Source organism: Trypanosoma equiperdum, assembly GCF_001457755.1.
Source record: "Trypanosoma equiperdum strain OVI genome assembly, contig: ctg_1554, whole genome shotgun sequence".
Lineage (NCBI taxonomy): Eukaryota > Euglenozoa > Kinetoplastea > Trypanosomatida > Trypanosomatidae > Trypanosoma > Trypanosoma equiperdum.
This window is the reverse complement of record NW_027123565.1, coordinates 16,360-32,585: the sequence shown is the minus strand read 5'-3', so window position 1 is coordinate 32,585 and position 16,226 is coordinate 16,360. Positions and strand designations below refer to the sequence as shown.

The 16,226-nt window shown below is 48.5% G+C and overlaps 8 protein-coding genes across 8 annotated transcripts; all 8 read left to right on the top strand.

The window, feature by feature from the left end:
* Positions 1 to 318: 318 nt before the first annotated feature.
* On the top strand, positions 319 to 783 carry TEOVI_000546000 (uncharacterized protein; the record flags this gene model as incomplete). Its single annotated transcript, XM_067222081.1, has 1 exon — positions 319 to 783. The coding sequence occupies one exon, from the start codon at positions 319 to 321 to the stop codon at positions 781 to 783; it is 465 nt and encodes a 154-aa protein (XP_067078182.1).
* Positions 784 to 1,469: 686 nt separating this feature from the next.
* TEOVI_000545900 (60S ribosomal proteins L38, putative) lies at positions 1,470 to 1,718 on the top strand (the record flags this gene model as incomplete). Its single annotated transcript, XM_067222080.1, has 1 exon — positions 1,470 to 1,718. The coding sequence occupies one exon, from the start codon at positions 1,470 to 1,472 to the stop codon at positions 1,716 to 1,718; it is 249 nt and encodes an 82-aa protein (XP_067078181.1).
* Positions 1,719 to 2,153: 435 nt separating this feature from the next.
* Positions 2,154 to 2,975, top strand: TEOVI_000545800 (uncharacterized protein; the record flags this gene model as incomplete). Its single annotated transcript, XM_067222079.1, has 1 exon — positions 2,154 to 2,975. The coding sequence occupies one exon, from the start codon at positions 2,154 to 2,156 to the stop codon at positions 2,973 to 2,975; it is 822 nt and encodes a 273-aa protein (XP_067078180.1).
* Positions 2,976 to 3,441: 466 nt separating this feature from the next.
* Positions 3,442 to 5,067, top strand: TEOVI_000545700 (protein of unknown function (DUF4206), putative; the record flags this gene model as incomplete). The annotated part of the gene is made up of 1 exon (XM_067222078.1): positions 3,442 to 5,067. One exon carries the CDS (start codon positions 3,442 to 3,444, stop codon positions 5,065 to 5,067), a length of 1,626 nt encoding a protein of 541 aa, XP_067078179.1.
* Positions 5,068 to 6,125: 1,058 nt separating this feature from the next.
* TEOVI_000545600 (uncharacterized protein) lies at positions 6,126 to 8,966 on the top strand (the record flags this gene model as incomplete). Its single annotated transcript, XM_067222077.1, has 1 exon — positions 6,126 to 8,966. The coding sequence occupies one exon, from the start codon at positions 6,126 to 6,128 to the stop codon at positions 8,964 to 8,966; it is 2,841 nt and encodes a 946-aa protein (XP_067078178.1).
* An 811-nt stretch (positions 8,967 to 9,777) lies between these two features.
* On the top strand, positions 9,778 to 11,448 carry TEOVI_000545500 (Aminotransferase class I and II, putative; the record flags this gene model as incomplete). Its single annotated transcript, XM_067222076.1, has 1 exon — positions 9,778 to 11,448. One exon carries the CDS (start codon positions 9,778 to 9,780, stop codon positions 11,446 to 11,448), a length of 1,671 nt encoding a protein of 556 aa, XP_067078177.1.
* Positions 11,449 to 11,798: 350 nt separating this feature from the next.
* Positions 11,799 to 12,848, top strand: TEOVI_000545400 (DDRGK domain containing protein, putative; the record flags this gene model as incomplete). Its single annotated transcript, XM_067222075.1, has 1 exon — positions 11,799 to 12,848. One exon carries the CDS (start codon positions 11,799 to 11,801, stop codon positions 12,846 to 12,848), a length of 1,050 nt encoding a protein of 349 aa, XP_067078176.1.
* A 608-nt stretch (positions 12,849 to 13,456) lies between these two features.
* On the top strand, positions 13,457 to 16,132 carry TEOVI_000545300 (protein kinase, putative; the record flags this gene model as incomplete). Its single annotated transcript, XM_067222074.1, has 1 exon — positions 13,457 to 16,132. The coding sequence occupies one exon, from the start codon at positions 13,457 to 13,459 to the stop codon at positions 16,130 to 16,132; it is 2,676 nt and encodes an 891-aa protein (XP_067078175.1).
* Positions 16,133 to 16,226: the final 94 nt, after the last annotated feature.

Here is a 16,226-nt window from a genome sequence, read left to right as displayed (position 1 = left end):
TGTGTGTGTGTGTGTGTGTGTGTGCATGAGGAGGAAGGAGGACACTTGGTTCCCGTGACAACGCACACATGAACCCCCTAACAGATTTTTTGTGTGTGCGCAAAAACGCAGGGACACTGTATGAATTTTACTACATAAATATCATGAGCTCACTGTTTTTGTGCTTCACATTTCTTCCTTTTACTGTCTTTCCTCCATGAAACATGCATCCTTATTGTTGGAGCCTATTAACTTGCGTAATTTTCACTGCACTGCATCCCTCTACGTTTTGCAGGTTTTATACACCGTAGACATCTTGTTTTCTTACGCTGACGGAGCATGTTGAGGCGTGTCCGTCCACTTCGCGCTTGGAACAACCGCCAACACAGTGATAGGGAGCGTGACCGCATTGCCCGGGAGCGGCAGCGGCATATTCTGTACGACAACGCCGGTAATGTGAAGCTGTATGGTATCTTGTTTCTGTTGTGGGAGGAATTCCGTGTTCCCATTATTGCAGTAGCCACAGGTTTCTTTGTTTTGCTCGCATATAATAAGATTGTGCTGTATTACTCCGCACGGCAGCTAGCTGGTGAGCGGGAGCTTGATCAAAAGAGCGAGTCGGAGGCGAGGCTTTCTGGAAAACTCAAGGGTGATCGTTATTTGATCAAACCGTGGCGACAAGTCGAGGACCCCGACTTTTTAAACATCCCATCATACGCAGGTAAGGGAGTGTACTCAAGCAAATTATTTGAGGATGACGTGGCAAGCACCGACCCACTTTTCAGTGAGCGACGCCGAAACTGAGCGTGTGTGAAGTCATTACGAAGGCAATGTGAAGGAGAAGTTGATGTGTGACCACATACGCAAATACAGTGGCGACGGGAACCATAACCAAGTGAGCACAGTTTCGCGTCTGTGCTGCCGTCCCGAATAAGTTATATCATCATATCTGCTTACGATGTGTTGTGCAGGGATTTTTATTTGTTAAGTTTATAGCGGTATCAAATATCTGTTATTATTATTATTATTATTATCGTCATTTCATTCATCTTGGGTGTGACGGCGTGGACCTCCCGTACAATAACGGGAGGGGCGTGGGAATGACGGGGAGCTCCCTCGCCTTCCCACTCGTGGTCTTTATTTTCTTGGTGATTCCCGAGTTGTGCGCGTCAGTAGATCCGAGTATCGTTCGTTAGTTGTACATTTGCAACGTGTTCCTCACATTTGTTTTTTTTTCCGCACTTGTTGGCCGTAGAGGAGGAGTGTTTATGCCATTACGGGTACTTGTACGTTGCTTCACAGCAGCACTTTTCTACTTCCGCCCTCTAAGACGTAGGCCCCATGCGTTCATTCCTGTCTGCTGATTCATACACATTACCTCGATACCAATAAGATTGTCGTAACAGTTTCCAACATTTACTTCTTTTTTTGTTTTATTTTATTTTTACTGCATGATTTAAACAGAGAAGCACCATTGCGAAGAAGGACAGATGCCCCGAGAGATCAAGAACCTCAAGGAGTTCCTCGCCATTTGCAGCCGTAAGGACGTCCGCTGTGTGAAGGTTAAGCACAACCCAAAGGTAACCAAATTCAAGGTACGCTGCAGCCGCTACCTTTACACCCTCGTGATGGCTGACAAAAAGAAGGCTGACAAGATCGAGCGGTCCATTCACCCGACTGTGAAGAAGATAACCGTCACTGCTCGCTCCCACGCCAAGAAGAACACACCAAGCAAGTAAGTTGTACGACTCCGTGCGCTGGGTGGAATTATAGGGGGATGAAGGAAGAGCCGAGCAAAGTTTCACAATGGAGTGCTTTTGTAACCATAACCCATGGACGGTTGCTCTTTCCTTCGTCACCAAGAAAGTGGCACGCTTCTCAATCAATAGTTGCTTCGTTTTTTCCTTTTCCGTACTTTTTTTTTGTTTCATTTGAAAAATGAGTACATTACTGTATTCAATCCCCACATCCCCTTGTCGATGTGCCCCTCTCTGTTCGCCTACACCAAATGGGCAGTACTTGTGCATTTGGTGACGCTCTGTGTTACTCTCACCTGGCGTTTTTGTCATTTCTTTTTTTCTCCTTTTCCATTCAACTATGGAACATGCCGCCTTCGGGTTCGTTTTATTAAAGTGCAGCACACTTTCGCCCGCAGGAACAAGCGGGATTTTATTATGCGCAGCCTCCGCTCAATTTGCGCTTCGGAGCCCCGGTGCTCGCGCTTTAATACTCATAGTTTTCGGTTGAGAGCGGCGGGCACGTCTCCGGGGGCGGGAGTCTCCGCGTCTCGAACCACCGACTGCGTTACTGCCCTATTCGACGTGGGCGTGGGATCTGTGGAGGAGATATTTTCATTGCCTGCACCTCAATTGCAGAAAAATTGTGGGGATGTAGTGGGGTCTGTGTTCCGGAAGGAACTGAAAAACGCGAGAGTTGGTAATCAAGACTTTAGCGAAGTACTGTGGATGGCAACGACACGCGGGGAATTGCTTTCGGATATCAGGAAGCTTTTTCGCCACGCCGGAGTCGAGGAAGCATATGCAGATCCCAACGTAACTACTCACCCCTCAGGAGTGCCGATTGGTATCAGGGACGAGCATAATGGTTGGTATTCCCAACAGCCACATTATTCCCCTCCAGTTTTTCCTTCTACGGCAGCAGTATCTCCTCGCAGTCCATGGGCAGCAGGAATGGATGTGTTTAGTTACGCTTTTGCGTATGGTTTTTGGCAGCAGCGGCGGGAGTCGCTTCAGCTGGCGCACCATCAGATGCAGAAACTTTCTTCCGATATTCAATATGTCAAAGAAGCTTTGGATGGGGACCACCGAAATAGACTGAGGTTAAGCTTGAGGCTGTGGTGCATGTTTTTATTCCCTTTCTCCTTGTTGGTTCTCCTCCTTCTATCCACAGATCAAATTCTCTACGTTGCAGAACTGAAACGAGTTAGTTTGTGTGATTATGATGCGTGGCAGAGGCGCTACCCCAGAGGCCGTTAATTCTTATACGAGGTGCATGTGTTTCAGTTTTTCACAGGCATAATGCAGAGAAATACCTTTGCCCACATCCCCAACAATTGTTGTTGTCGCAGGCGACGGCGGTGTGGAGACAAAAGTTCTCCCACCATCTTTTTCACCTTTTACAATTATTCGTGACGCTCATGTGTGATGTGCGGTTGTACACAGTTTCTCGTCGACGGATGTGGGTCCAACGTTTGAGTGTTGCGCGCACATGTGAGTCCATGGAATAACAACGATGTCGTCTAAATATGGTGGAACTCAGTGCATATCTGAGTTATGTCTGCTCCACGGATTTCGAACGTGTGGACGCGTACGTTTAGGTCTGTATACGTTCTGTAAATTTAGCTTTCTTTGGCCTCTTCCTTTCCTTCGGCGCATTTCTCTCTCCCTCTCCCTATATGGTAATGTCAATAGTAGGTTTTGACTAAGAGCTGGTGCCTACGGGATGACAGAGGTAGCCGTTGATTGTTTCCCGACTCCAACCGTCAGCAGCCACAGTTTATCCAACGAAGTGAACAACAACGGGCGTGGTGGAGTGTCCTCTGGTGGCATGGTAGCGGTGGAAGACAAAGTGGCGCTGTTGCTGGCCGGTGCGAGGAAGTTGCTTGAGGAACCAACACCATCATTATCGTGTCATGCCGAAGAGGTGTTGCCATGTGATGATGAGGAGGAGTGCCGACGCCGCTTGCGGTTTCTAGAGGCAGCCCATGCTTTTGTGGAGCAACAACATGTAACTCAGAGGTATTTGAAGCGGGCTGTGGTTTCCTCACGATCAATAGGTGTGAACGCATGGACCAGCGAACAGACGCGAGGGGGCTTGCCTCACTGTTCAGCACGCGACTTGCCAGCAGTCGCTGTTATGATAGATGAGGAGCTAACTGATTGTGAAACTGAGGAGTGCCCAACAAGACACAACTTGTGCTTTTCCACTGTCTTACACATAAAGCCACGCGGTTTGTGGGCGAAGGACGCGGCTGTGCGGCGTCAGGGTCAGTACTGTAAGCAGTGCTTGGATCCGTTACACAGGTATAAGATCCCTCTTCCTGTGTGGAAGGAGGCTCGTTTTTGTTATTTCACTGGGATGTACTACTGTAATATGTGTAACTCTAGCCGCTATTCGGTGATTCCTGCGTTTGTTTTGAAGAAGTGGGATTTTAAACCGCGACCAGTGTGCAACGACGCGTATGAATTCTTGAAGTATCACCATAAGCATCCAATTTATCGCGTGTGTGCTCTTAATCCACGACTATACGAGCGAGTGGCACTGCTGCGGGTGGCCCGGAACCTGCGATCGCAGTTGATGAAATTGCGTGATGTGGGCATGAAGTGTGCTGTGCTGCGTCACCTTCTCTACCTTCACGACGCTCCTGTCGAACTTGAAAGGGACAGCAATCGTCGCCCCTCCAGAACCACAACCAACGCCTCAGCTACCAACCATGTAGCCACCTTTGTTGCCAGTGATGGTGATGCCGCCTCGTTTGCCGCTGATTGCTACGTGCCACGCACCCGGCGGTATTTATTGGAGAACTGTGAACTTTGGTCATTATCTGACCTTGAGGATGTACGCCGTGGGCAGTTGTTGTTCCGTCAGGAGAGCGCTGGGCGCACAATGGCTTTTATAAAAGATACTTCCCTTATCTCGCAGTTGGCGGCATACAGCAAAGGTACAGCCGCTTTGTGTGGTGAATGCGATACGACTGTTTACCTCAAGCAAGTGCGATCTCGAATTTTACGGCACATTCTTGTACACAGTTGTGCGACTTGCCTTGTTAATAGTGTTGACGTGTGTAGCATCTGTTGCCCTGCGGAGGTGGCTCAAAAGTTAGAGTGCATTAATGAGCAAACTCGAGGAGGTACACCGTTCGGAACCTGTGAGCATTTTTTTGGCTCGTTGATCAAAGATGTTTCAGTGTTGCCTTTTCTTGTTTATGTTTTCGACACATTGCATGTGTTCTGTTGCACCGGGTGTGGTAGTGCTTATCACAGACGCTGTTTTAAGGAAATGCAACATACCAAGGGCGATTTAACATGCTGCCCGCGCTGCAGAGCAACACAGTTGATAAAAGAGTGAAAAAGTCTTGATGCCGATGCTGATGCCGGCGATTTCTGCCACCTGACTATGCCACCTCGCGCAACGCGGTGTGAAAGCAAGGGGGATGCTGTGGTGGCTTCTGCTATTTGTTTATTTGTATCAACTGTATTTTGTTTATTCTTTATTATTTGTTTTATTATATATATATATATATATTTATTTATTTATTTAAAAATTGCACGATTGTTATTTTACAATTATCATTGCGAGAGAGGAACTGAGGTGTGTGTGTGTGTGTGTGTGCCATAGGGAAGGAATGGCCGTGGTAGTTGTGAGCGTCGATTCTGTGGTGACCCCATGGGTCACGAAAGCGTTACATTTGAAAGCTTTTTATTTTTTTTTCTTCGTCCCTACTCTCACCATGTATTTTGTGGGAATACTGTTGGGTCCATGAAGAAACATGTGCATTGTTAACGTTGATGTGAGTGGAAATATTGAGATTTGGCAATGACAATCATTATTGCTGTTACTTTCTTGTCTTATTCTTTGTTGTTACTGCAGCCATTACCGTTACCTTCCACGGTGAAGGAATTATCTTTAATGGTGCTTCGTGCTAATTCGATTGCCACGGCGGGTCATTTCACCCTGCCGATCTTCCTTTGATGTAGCGGTCGTTTACTGCCATTGTTTCTGTTCGTGTGAGGACCGCTGTTGTGCACCCAGTGGGTGTTCACTCAGTAACCCCTTTTGTGACCCTCGATTATTTGTGTCACGCAGTTGCGTGACACCCCCTCCGCCCTCAATTAAATTGTTACCTAATGCGGCACCAGTTAAACTTTTGTTCTTTCTCCGTCTCGTATATTCCACACCCCCATCTCTTCCCCTTATATTCTCTACTTTCTTTTTTGTTGTTCTTTTACCTTCATCTTCCACCTAGTGGGTAGTGACCAAAAACATATTGTAGTAGCGCCACTCATACCGGTGGCGGCGGGAAACGTTGTTAACTAAGTGTCATATTAGTTCCCTCTAGTGGATACCTGGAATTGGCGCACGGCCATTTCTACTGCTTTGTCTAATTTGCCACCTCACACCACGCCATGAGTACCGAGAACGAGGGCGAATCAAAAGAAAACCCCTCGTATCTCACTGTAGAATTAGAGCATGTCGGCCATGTCTCCATCGATGCAATTGAGCACCACTACATGGAGTTGCAAAAGGAACTAGCGATGGAGCCACATTTGCGACCACTGCGTGAGGAATATGAGAAGATCCACCGCCTCCTCCGTAAAAGTCACGATGGGGAGAAGCGCTTGATGGCAAAGATAAAGGAATTAGATCATGACTTGATTACACATGCGGCGAACGTTGAAAGTGCGCTGAAACTCGCTCGGCAAGATGAGGACGTGATTGAGGCCCTGAGGAGGGAAATAGAAAAGGCCTGGTCACTTGCTGACAGCGCGCATGCTCGTGAAAAGGAAACGCGGGAACAAATACAGGAGTTGCGCCAGCAGGTGGTGCGTCTTAATGGGTTAGTGGATAAAAACACAAGCAGTACATTGGGACAGGAAAACTTTCTCCGCGATCTTATTAAGGCGAAGAAAGAGTTTGAAAACGAGCGTCTAATGGCACAAGCTAAGGCGGAGCGGCTCGTGGATGAACGGCTATTTGCTCAGAGGAAGATGCACAAACTGCGAGAGGATAGTGAATGTGTGCGGCATAGCCTTGAGAACACGCTCAAGAACTATGAAGGCTGTCTACGTAACCTCTCCGATACCAAACGGGATCGCGAGAGTCTGGAGCAGCAGGTGCGGGAGTACCGTGTAGAAGCGGATGAACATTTGAAAGAGATAGCAAGCGTCCGTCAATCGGTGGCCGAGTTAGCAAAAGAGGAGGAAAAGCTGAAAGCACTTGCGCTTTCAGAACGGGATTCTGTGGGGCAATTAGCTAAGCAATTGGAAGAACAACAGGACCGATTTAAGAAAGAGGCTGACAAACTTGCCGCTGTTGAGGCGCACAATGCAGAAATGAAGCAGGAGATACCAAAGATGAGAATGACGCTAAAGGGCCGGCATGCAGAGGTGGAGCGACTTGCCTTATCCTTACGAAAGGCTCGTAAAGGAGCCGGGGTCCAGCAGACCGAAATAGACAAGCAGATGCAGACGAGGGCTTCGCTGATGGAACAAACGGAGAAAATGCACACCGCTATTGAAGAGCTTCTGCGTACATTAGACGACCACGTCAAAGCGTTGCATGATGAAGAGGTCCGATTGAAGGGAGCCATGCCCATAAAAACAAAACTCCTCACTGAAAATTCGCGCGTTGATAGTGAGAAGGCTATGATGGAGGGCCAGCGGATGCTGGAAGAGGGTAAGCGACGTAACTTAACCCAACAACTAGAAAAACTTCTTCGGGATAACGAAACAATGCGAAAGAAAATATTTGAACTGGAACAAAATCAGGCGAAAATCCTTGACAATGGACAGCGAGAGGCTTTGCAGTATCATCGGGTGCTTGAGCAAACACGTAAGCAACAAGGACAGGCTAAGTTACTGCAGCAGCAGTTGGAGGACAATGAAAAGCGTCTTAAAGCGCAACAGGATTTGCTTGACCGAGTCTCCGCAGACCGCGCACGAACGGAAAAGCGGTTGAAGGAAAGTGAACTTGAGTGTTCTGGGTTGAAGCAGCGGTATAATCACAATGGGGAGGAGATTCAGTTGTTGAAGATGCAAATTATAGGCAAGGAGGGCGCACTTTGCCGCATTCATATGGTACGCAAGCAACTTCAGCGTGACATCGCCAATGCTGAGGAGCGCGCAAGCCACCTGAAGGAAGACGGTACGAGCGCTACCAACCGCTACGAGACGCTAAAGGGAGAGGTAAAGCAACTCAGTCACTTAATAGCCGAGTGTGACGCAGAGAAGAGTAAGTACCAATCTAAATTTGCTGCACTCGTTAACGAACGGAATGTACTTGCTACCCAGTTGGTTCGTCGTAACGAAGAGCTGCGCCTCCTCCACAGCAAAATACGTTTGCAGGAGTGTAGTATTGAAAAAGGTGCGGAGGACTACAACAAGCGTGTGCGGGCTGTGATGGGGAAGCGAAGTGAACTTGAAGAGCTGCGACTGCGTTGTCGAGTTGCCCTTGCCCGCATGCTTCACGCGGAAAAACTGAGACGGCGAAAACAAAAAATCGAGCGTGACCTCTTTACTGAAAAGCGTCGCTCTCGTGCCCTCGCTGACGAGCTTCAACGTCCTGTAAATGTGCACCGATGGCGGCGACTTGAAGGCAATGCCCCCGAGATTCTCGACGGCATTTACAAAGTTCACACTCTAGAACGACAGATACTTAAGAAACAAGATTTGCTCGTGGAAAAGACAAAACAATTGGCTGCTCGCAATGCAGAATATGAGGCTGTTAGGAAAAAGCTTGCCGAACTTCAAGGCCCGGAGGTAGCGGGGGAGTTGAGCTTATATGACGAAAACTTGCAATGTCGTCGCGAACAAATACGGGGTCTTGACACCGAACTTCAGGAGGTTGAACAGCACGTGGACGTAGTGGCTGAGGAAGTGAAGCAACTGACAGTAGAGTTATGTGAGGTAAAGCGGCGGTATTATAATGCGAAGCATAAGAATGACCTGCTCCGCCGTGAGCAAGGTGCTTTCCGCGCCATGTGGGGTGGGTCTTCAGCGGTCGCTAGGACTGCACTCGCCGCAATCGAAAACGCTTCGGAGCGCCGGCAGCTCCAGCAACAAGGATCAATTTCCAGTCGTCGGCAACCGCTATGGCGCACGCGGGCGCAAAAGCGCCGCGAGCAAATTAAACAGGAGGAACAAATCGTTCAGGTACTATCGACTGGTGCACCAGCGCCAAGTTTTCCTCTTCAAGTCCCACCAGGTCAGCGCATTTTCTTGGGGGGTGGTTTTGCGCTAACTCGGTGACTTTGCTCTGCTTGTTTCACATCGTCGGGTAAAGGATGTGTGTAGAGAGTTTGTGAATGCTGTGGTGTTGTTCCTGCGTCTTATGTGTGAAAAATAGGCGTGGAAATGTGAGACTGGCGGGGCTCCCTAGTGTAATTATTGTATGAGTGACTGAGGGCATATACAGAGGAGGCGAGGAAGTCAGCGGAGTGGATGAGACCCAAGCAACGAAAATGTCGTGCGATGATGATTCTCTCCCATTTTAATGTCCAACAGTAGTAGATTATTCAGCTTTCAATGTATGCAATTTTTTTTGTTGTTTTTTTTGTTGTGTCTCCTTCCTTGTTATCTTCGTTGGACCTGACGAATGGTGGGAGGGAGCCTGCGGAACATGAGGCGCACCCGTTCGTCCACTTGTCGCTGAAACCACATTGGTATGTATATTACAGGGAGGGGGGAGAAAGGTGAGAGGTGTTGTTTTGTTAGCAGTCGTTGAGAAGGGTGTCGTCGTATACAGAATTATATAATATATATACATATATATATATATATTATGTATGGGAAGCATATACTTTTATTTACTGTGAGTGTATTGTGGACGTGTGTTGTGCGGTTCCTTTTGAACTTTTTTCTGGCGTAGGCGGCCATTCTGCCTTTTGTATTCCCCCCCTTCCTCTTCACCAAATTTTTACTACAACACCGAAAGGAAAAAAATAATTATTATTGGACGACGTAAGTCAAATGGCGGACTCAAATATTTTTGCATACCCTGTGCATGTGATTTATTATTATTTCGTCTTTCTATCCCAATATGACGTTTATATAGAATGCGATGCGAGGGTGTGCAAAAGGCATCGGTGCTATATTTGCTGCTGATGCCTCGAATCATGTAAGGGGGAAATCCGTGAACGCGGATGAGAGCTGCTTTGGTGTTTTTCAAAATATGCATATCAACCCTTTTCCCGTTCGCGCCGCTATTGACATTGGTACTGGTGGAATGATTACCATGGTGGTTGCTCGCGTTGACGCCGCAGCCAACGCCGTGCGCAATTTCATGTATCAGACGCAGCTACCGTTACACCTGGAATCTGTAGCCGCAGGGTTGGGCGACTCATCATCGTTCGTTCTTTCCGAAGCAACTCGAGCGGACATACGCAATAAAATGCGTGTGTTTCACGGTGCACTCCGTCGTGATAATTATGATGGTCTTAGCGAACGTGCCGCTGTTATGTCGTGGCCGCTGTGCGAAGCCGCTGATGCACTGGCGTTAGCTGAGGACCTAACGCGTGAGTTTAAGGTGGATGTGCGTGTTCTGGGGAAAACGTTTAATGTAAGTATGCCGTTCTGTGGTTCAGTTGGGTTATCAGCTAATGCGAGCCAGGAATCAATGGAGGTTGACGTGCGGCGGGGTAGGCGCTGTTCTAATGCCTGCACCACTGCTGTTACTGGCGGCAGTGAAAGCGGTTCTGTTCAGTCTTTCTTGCATCATACTAATCGTCGTCGGAAGGAAAGGCAAGCGAAATTAGATTCACAGCGAGAGGTACGTACTGTTACTGATGGTGATCGTGTGCCCAATGTACCGGCAGCTCAGCAGATGGAGCAGTTGGCCTTCCTTGCGCACGCCGCTGTGAGCAAGTGTGTTGCTCCGCAACGCTTGCTCATTCTTGCGGAGGATTGTCATAAAGGAATATGTGTGCTAGGCGCAGATACAGCTGAACCCGAAGAAGTAACCGACGACGAGACGGCGGCTAACACTAAAGGTATCAACAATAATAGCAAGGATGCCGTTACGCACCAAGGAGTTGGGTCACCCACTGGATTACTTGTACATGCGTTGCCGGTCGATTTAGCGATGGCACACCGACTATTGGTTACGACGGTGCAACGTCGGTCGCAAACTACGGATGAAGGCGCCAACCAACGAAGCCCCAACCCTGTTCTTCGTGAGGAGTTTAGGAGGTTGCGCTGTCTGTTGGAGGAGGCAATGCACCACACATTGCCTCAGTGGGTTCTTGATAAGTCAAACACTGGTGGGGTCATATGTGGGTCAAGTTTTAACGGTGGCGTGCTAAACGTCGCTGCACGAATAGCCCAGCGGTCTAGTGTCTCATTGGATCACCTCGAGACGCATGCGGAGATGCACTATTGTGGTTTAACGGATGTTCTGATGTCAGTCAACTATCCTAACGCGGCGACGGTAATACCCTGTGCTGCGCTGGCCAGTGCATTGTTACGGTCATTAGATGCACAGCGGTTTGAATATCTACCCGAGGTTCATATTCCTGCTGCTCTCCTCCTTCAGCCCTCACTGTGGACGTACACAAGGCGTGATCAGGTACGGAAGGCATTGAAGCAAAAACCATTTTACGCGGCCGGGAGCCTGCGGCGCACATTTCAGCGTCCCCACGCACGTGAAAATCCAACGGCTGCTCCAACGGCTTCGTGGCAGAAGAACAAGGAGTGGAATGCACTCTCATACGACAATAGCACGAAAGGTACTTGAATGTCGAAGTAGAAGGGGAAATGGGAGTAATGGTAGCGCTATCCTCCACTCCCCTGCCTCGTTCGCGCTCACTTCATATCCAATTCGCACATTGTGTGCGGTTGTATCATACCATTCCCCCCGTATTAAAGTTTCAGCGATACGTCATTGGAGTTTCGGTTCTGCAGACACTGATAACGCCAGCTCTCTTAGTACCCTTTCTCCCTTCTAATATATGGTGTTCATGCCACTTACTGGCGTTCCCGCCTCTTTTATGCTGCATTAAAAAAAGAAAACTATTCGTTACCTCCATCTCAATGCACGTTGGTGCGTGTGTGAAAAATCGTTTGTGTTCAGGTTAAGTTGTGTGTATGCTTCTTATAGTGTTCGTAGTCGGATTTCTGCTCCTTCTTACTGCGTTCGTTGCACTGCAACTGCGGAGGAGTCAACAGTTCCCGACATTTAGCGATGCAACCCCATCTCGAGTTGCGGCGAGGCGTTCAGAAACGCGACGGAGTCAATACAATGACGGAGATTATTGGAGTAATGAAAGTTCTGATGAGGGTAGCGACGACGATGATAATGATGACTGTGAAGTAGGCCACAAACGTGAAGAGAGGCGTAAGCTGCGCGGTGGAACCAGTGGCAGCGCCGGACCATTGCGGCACCGCCGCACGAGGCGCGGTGCAGGGAATGCTGCTGAGGCAGACGGGGACGGTGAGGAAGATAAAAATGGTTCTCAGACGAAATTATCTCGATTACAAAGAAAGAAACAAGAAAAAGAGAGAGAACGACAGGAGCGGCAGCAGGCGCAGGAAGCACTGCTAGAGAATCGGCGAGTGAAGCAGGAGGAGGAGCAGCGGCAACAGAAAGACCGCGAGCGTGAAGAGAGGGAGCGAGAGATTGCCGAAGAAGCAGCACTGCAGGAGTTGCGCGAGGAAAAAAAGCGTCAAGAAGATGAGGAGTATGCAAAGTGGGTTGAAGGCATTGGGGTGGTAGAGCGCGGTGAAATTGGAGACGAGGAGCGAAAGAAGCATGACAATCTTGTCAAGTACTTAATCACCATGGCGGGTAACGGCGGTGAGCGCCAACAGCAGCGGGTGATTGATGCAGAAAACTTTGGTGAGGGTGAGAAGGTCGGTGACGAGACAATAACAAGGGGTACCGAGTCAAGCAGCCGTGGAAATATACTGATTCTCAACGACGTCGCACGAACGCATGGGTTGTCAGTGGAAGTCACTGTTCAGGTGATAGAAAAGCTTTTGGAGGACGGTGTTATCAGCGGTGTTTTTGATGACCGTGGAAAGTTTGTTATGCTTTCCGAGGAGCACTATAAGCAAATCGCAGAGTTTGTTAAACTCCGCGGCCGCGTTTCGATGAAGGAGCTTGCACGAGAGTGTAACAGGATAATCATGTTGTGACGAGAACCCCAGTCGTTGTTGACGGTCCTTCTGTTGTGCCACGATTTGGTTATTTGTACGCGACGTCTTGCCAAACCTCCTTATCTGGAAGCAGAATCCATAAACACTGAGAGGGAAAGCGGCGGGTCCGTTACTCGCCTTGTTGTTGTTCCCCAATGGCTGAATCTCTGCGGGGAAATGCACATGTTTGTGTTTGTAACCCTCTTGAGTTCACGGGTAAGTGATTGGTGGCGTTCGAAGTTTTGCCTTGAATTTTTCCCATGTGGTGCCCACAAATCCTAACCCTTCACCTTTCTTGCTCTGACATTTGTGTAAAGGAAAGTAAGCGTATACTCAGTCACTCCTCGCGTAAGATCACAAGTGGTCAAAAAATAAAAAGAATACATATATTTGCACGTATCGTTGTCCTATTTGTGCTGAGCGTATTTGTAGAAGCGTACTGCGTAAACTGGAAACCGTGAGGAAATACTCGTTTAGGAGACTGCTCTGCCAGAGGGGAGGGGGAAGAGTGAAGAGTGCTGACCGAGTGTTATCATCATCATTGTGTCAGCTTGTAAGGATACATTTAATTTTTTTTATTATTGGAGCACCGTTAGCGTTACGACCAAATGTCCTCACAGGACAGTGAAAGCTGGGGGAATTCGAGACAACATTATCAGTATTCGGATGCTTCCGAGGAGCATAGGCCAGAGGCGACAAAATTAAAATCTGAATGTTTTCAAAACGCTGGTCGCACCTCTCCAAATCGTCGCCGTGACTCCCCAGCGATACAGCAGGAAAGTAGTGACTTTGCGACAACATCAGATTCGCCTGTGCCTTGCCACTACAGCCAACGAGGGCCTGCAAGTCAAAACGCGCAGCAGAAGGGGAAGGATAGAGGTGATGTTTTTTGCTCGACGGTTACGTCTTCAGACCTGTTTCCCACTGTTGAACTCGACCCACGGATGCTTCCGACTAACTCCACGTCAATGAAAGGAGGACGTTACGCCGCAGGCGACAGGTTACCCCAGACGCAGGAAACAGATAAAACTGACAAACCTGTACGTAACAGGTCTGAGCGCTCCGAAGGAACACCTCTTCCCAACTGTGGAACCGCACTTCGCGATGGTTCAAGACATTCTCATTCGCCAGCGAGTTCCTGCAGAGGGAACGACAGCTTAGTAACAAACGGGACTGCTAGCCAGAGAGAAACAAATGAAGAATCGTGCGATGTGTGTGGCAGCTGCTCAACACACTACGTGAGCGTTAGTCTGGGGTTGAGTGAGTGGGAGACGCTTTCTCCAAATCAAATAAAACTGCGGCAGTGTTTTGATGCGCCTATTGATTCGATCGCTGTGCCCTCTAGCGAAACGCACCGTTCATTAGCACATGAACAGCAGCGACAGCTACTGGAAACGATTATGCAAAAGCATTCAAGGAAACGGATCAAGAGGGTGACGGATTATATCCTTGGGCCCATCTGTGGTGAGGGTACATTAAGCACTGTTCGAGACGCGATTAACATATCATCAAACAATGTTGATCCGTTTCGGTTTCAACGTGTAGCCATCAAGTGCTATAAACAATCCGATTCTAAACTTAGCGAAGGGGCAGGCAGCTCTGATTGTTCACAACTGTCTTCACTGGCGTCTGCAACGAGGCGTCAGCAGGACGAGCTGCAGCGTTTGCGTGAGGCTGAGAAACGAAATTTGCAGTGCTTCTACTCCACAAATATTGTCCGCAGTATTGACGTCTTCTCGCATGAGGGGAAGCAGTACATCGTGCTACCTGCGGCTATTTGTAACTTGGAACAACTGGTGCAACTCGCCAAATGCCAGAACCGTTGTGCTTCTTGTGATTCAGTGAGAGGCAAACGAAATGTGATTCCATCTTCAAAGGATGGAGTTGATGGCAGATTTGAATTGATGCCCTCTCTGGGGAAACCAGCAGGAAAGTTGCCCCAAAATGATGTCAGCCTCTGCACAGGCGCTGCGAGTTTGCAAAAAATGTCCCCATATAGGAAAGTTACCTCACTTTTTGCGGCGGAGGTGGTGAGGAGCATTATGAACCAACTGCTTCGCGGAGTTGCATATTTACACCGTCAGGGCGTAGCTCACAATGACCTGAAACCGCAAAACATACTTCTGTTTGCCGATGGCTTGGTAAAGATAGGCGATTTGGCGAGCGTGTCTGTGAACTACACTGGTCATGGAACTCCAATGTACTTGTCTCCAGAGATCTGTAGATATTTTTATGATGCGGGGAATGAGACGAACGGTAGGGTTGCAGTGGTGGATGCCCTCAAGAACGACATGTGGGGGTGCGGCGCCATCCTTTACTATCTGTTGACGGGGAACACCCTGTGGGAGGACGGAGCGAACTGCCAGAACGTATATCAATTATATCGTATAATTGCGGAGCGGAACACGCCTGTTAGCCTTTCTCATATTAATATACCTGCGGAAACCGAGGATGAACTGATATCCCGTCTTACAGAGTCAGAGAATATTTCTTTTAGGGCCACGGGTGGGTTGCGTCGCCCAACCGCTTTTCCACACACATCTCTTTTACACTTGGCGGCGGGTTTGTTGGACGTCAATCCCGCTACGCGATTAACTGCTGAGGAGGCTGTTCGACACCCATCGCTGCAAGCCCCTCCGGTAGATGATGTGCATGATGCCTTTCCAACTGATATGACACAAGAGGATGTGATGAAGGTGATGTTGGAGTCGCCGTATTACCAGCAGCTCATTAAGTGGGATCGGGAACGACATTTACAGTTTGCAGCGGAATGTTCCCATGTTTTGGGTTTGCAGATACCAGAGGAGATATGCGTTTCAGCTCAAAAGCGTGCGGCCGATGGTTGTGGCATGGAGGCGGATGTGACGGACCCGCTGCTGAGATTACCAAGTTCAATTTACCGTTTAGTGGGGACTGTAAACCCTTCACTTTTCCTCCCCACGGATGAGTTTCATCACTACTTGAGGAAGTTGAAGGTGCCAAACTATGATGTATCGTCTCTAAGGGCAAATCCCTCTGCTGTGAAGATGATGGAGGATTATCTTCATACCGTGATGATGGAGTGCGGCTACACCGGAAGCGTCAATACACGGGAGCGGAGCGGGTCGAAAGAAGACCAAAACGGCATAAAGCTTTCGACAAGTCAGCTGACAACACGCTCCAGGGAGGACACGTCGCATGGTTTGGCCACTTTTAAAGACGATGATCAACCAGAAACTTTGGATCGTGTCTTAACTGACATGCCAAGTGACGGTCGCCCTAACTTCTGCTGCATTATCATGTGAGGTGATTGATAGGTAGTTCAACTCATTGAATAACATGCAGAAAGACAAACTTCCTTTTTCGTTTGTTTTATCTATTATTTTACTTTCTCAAATA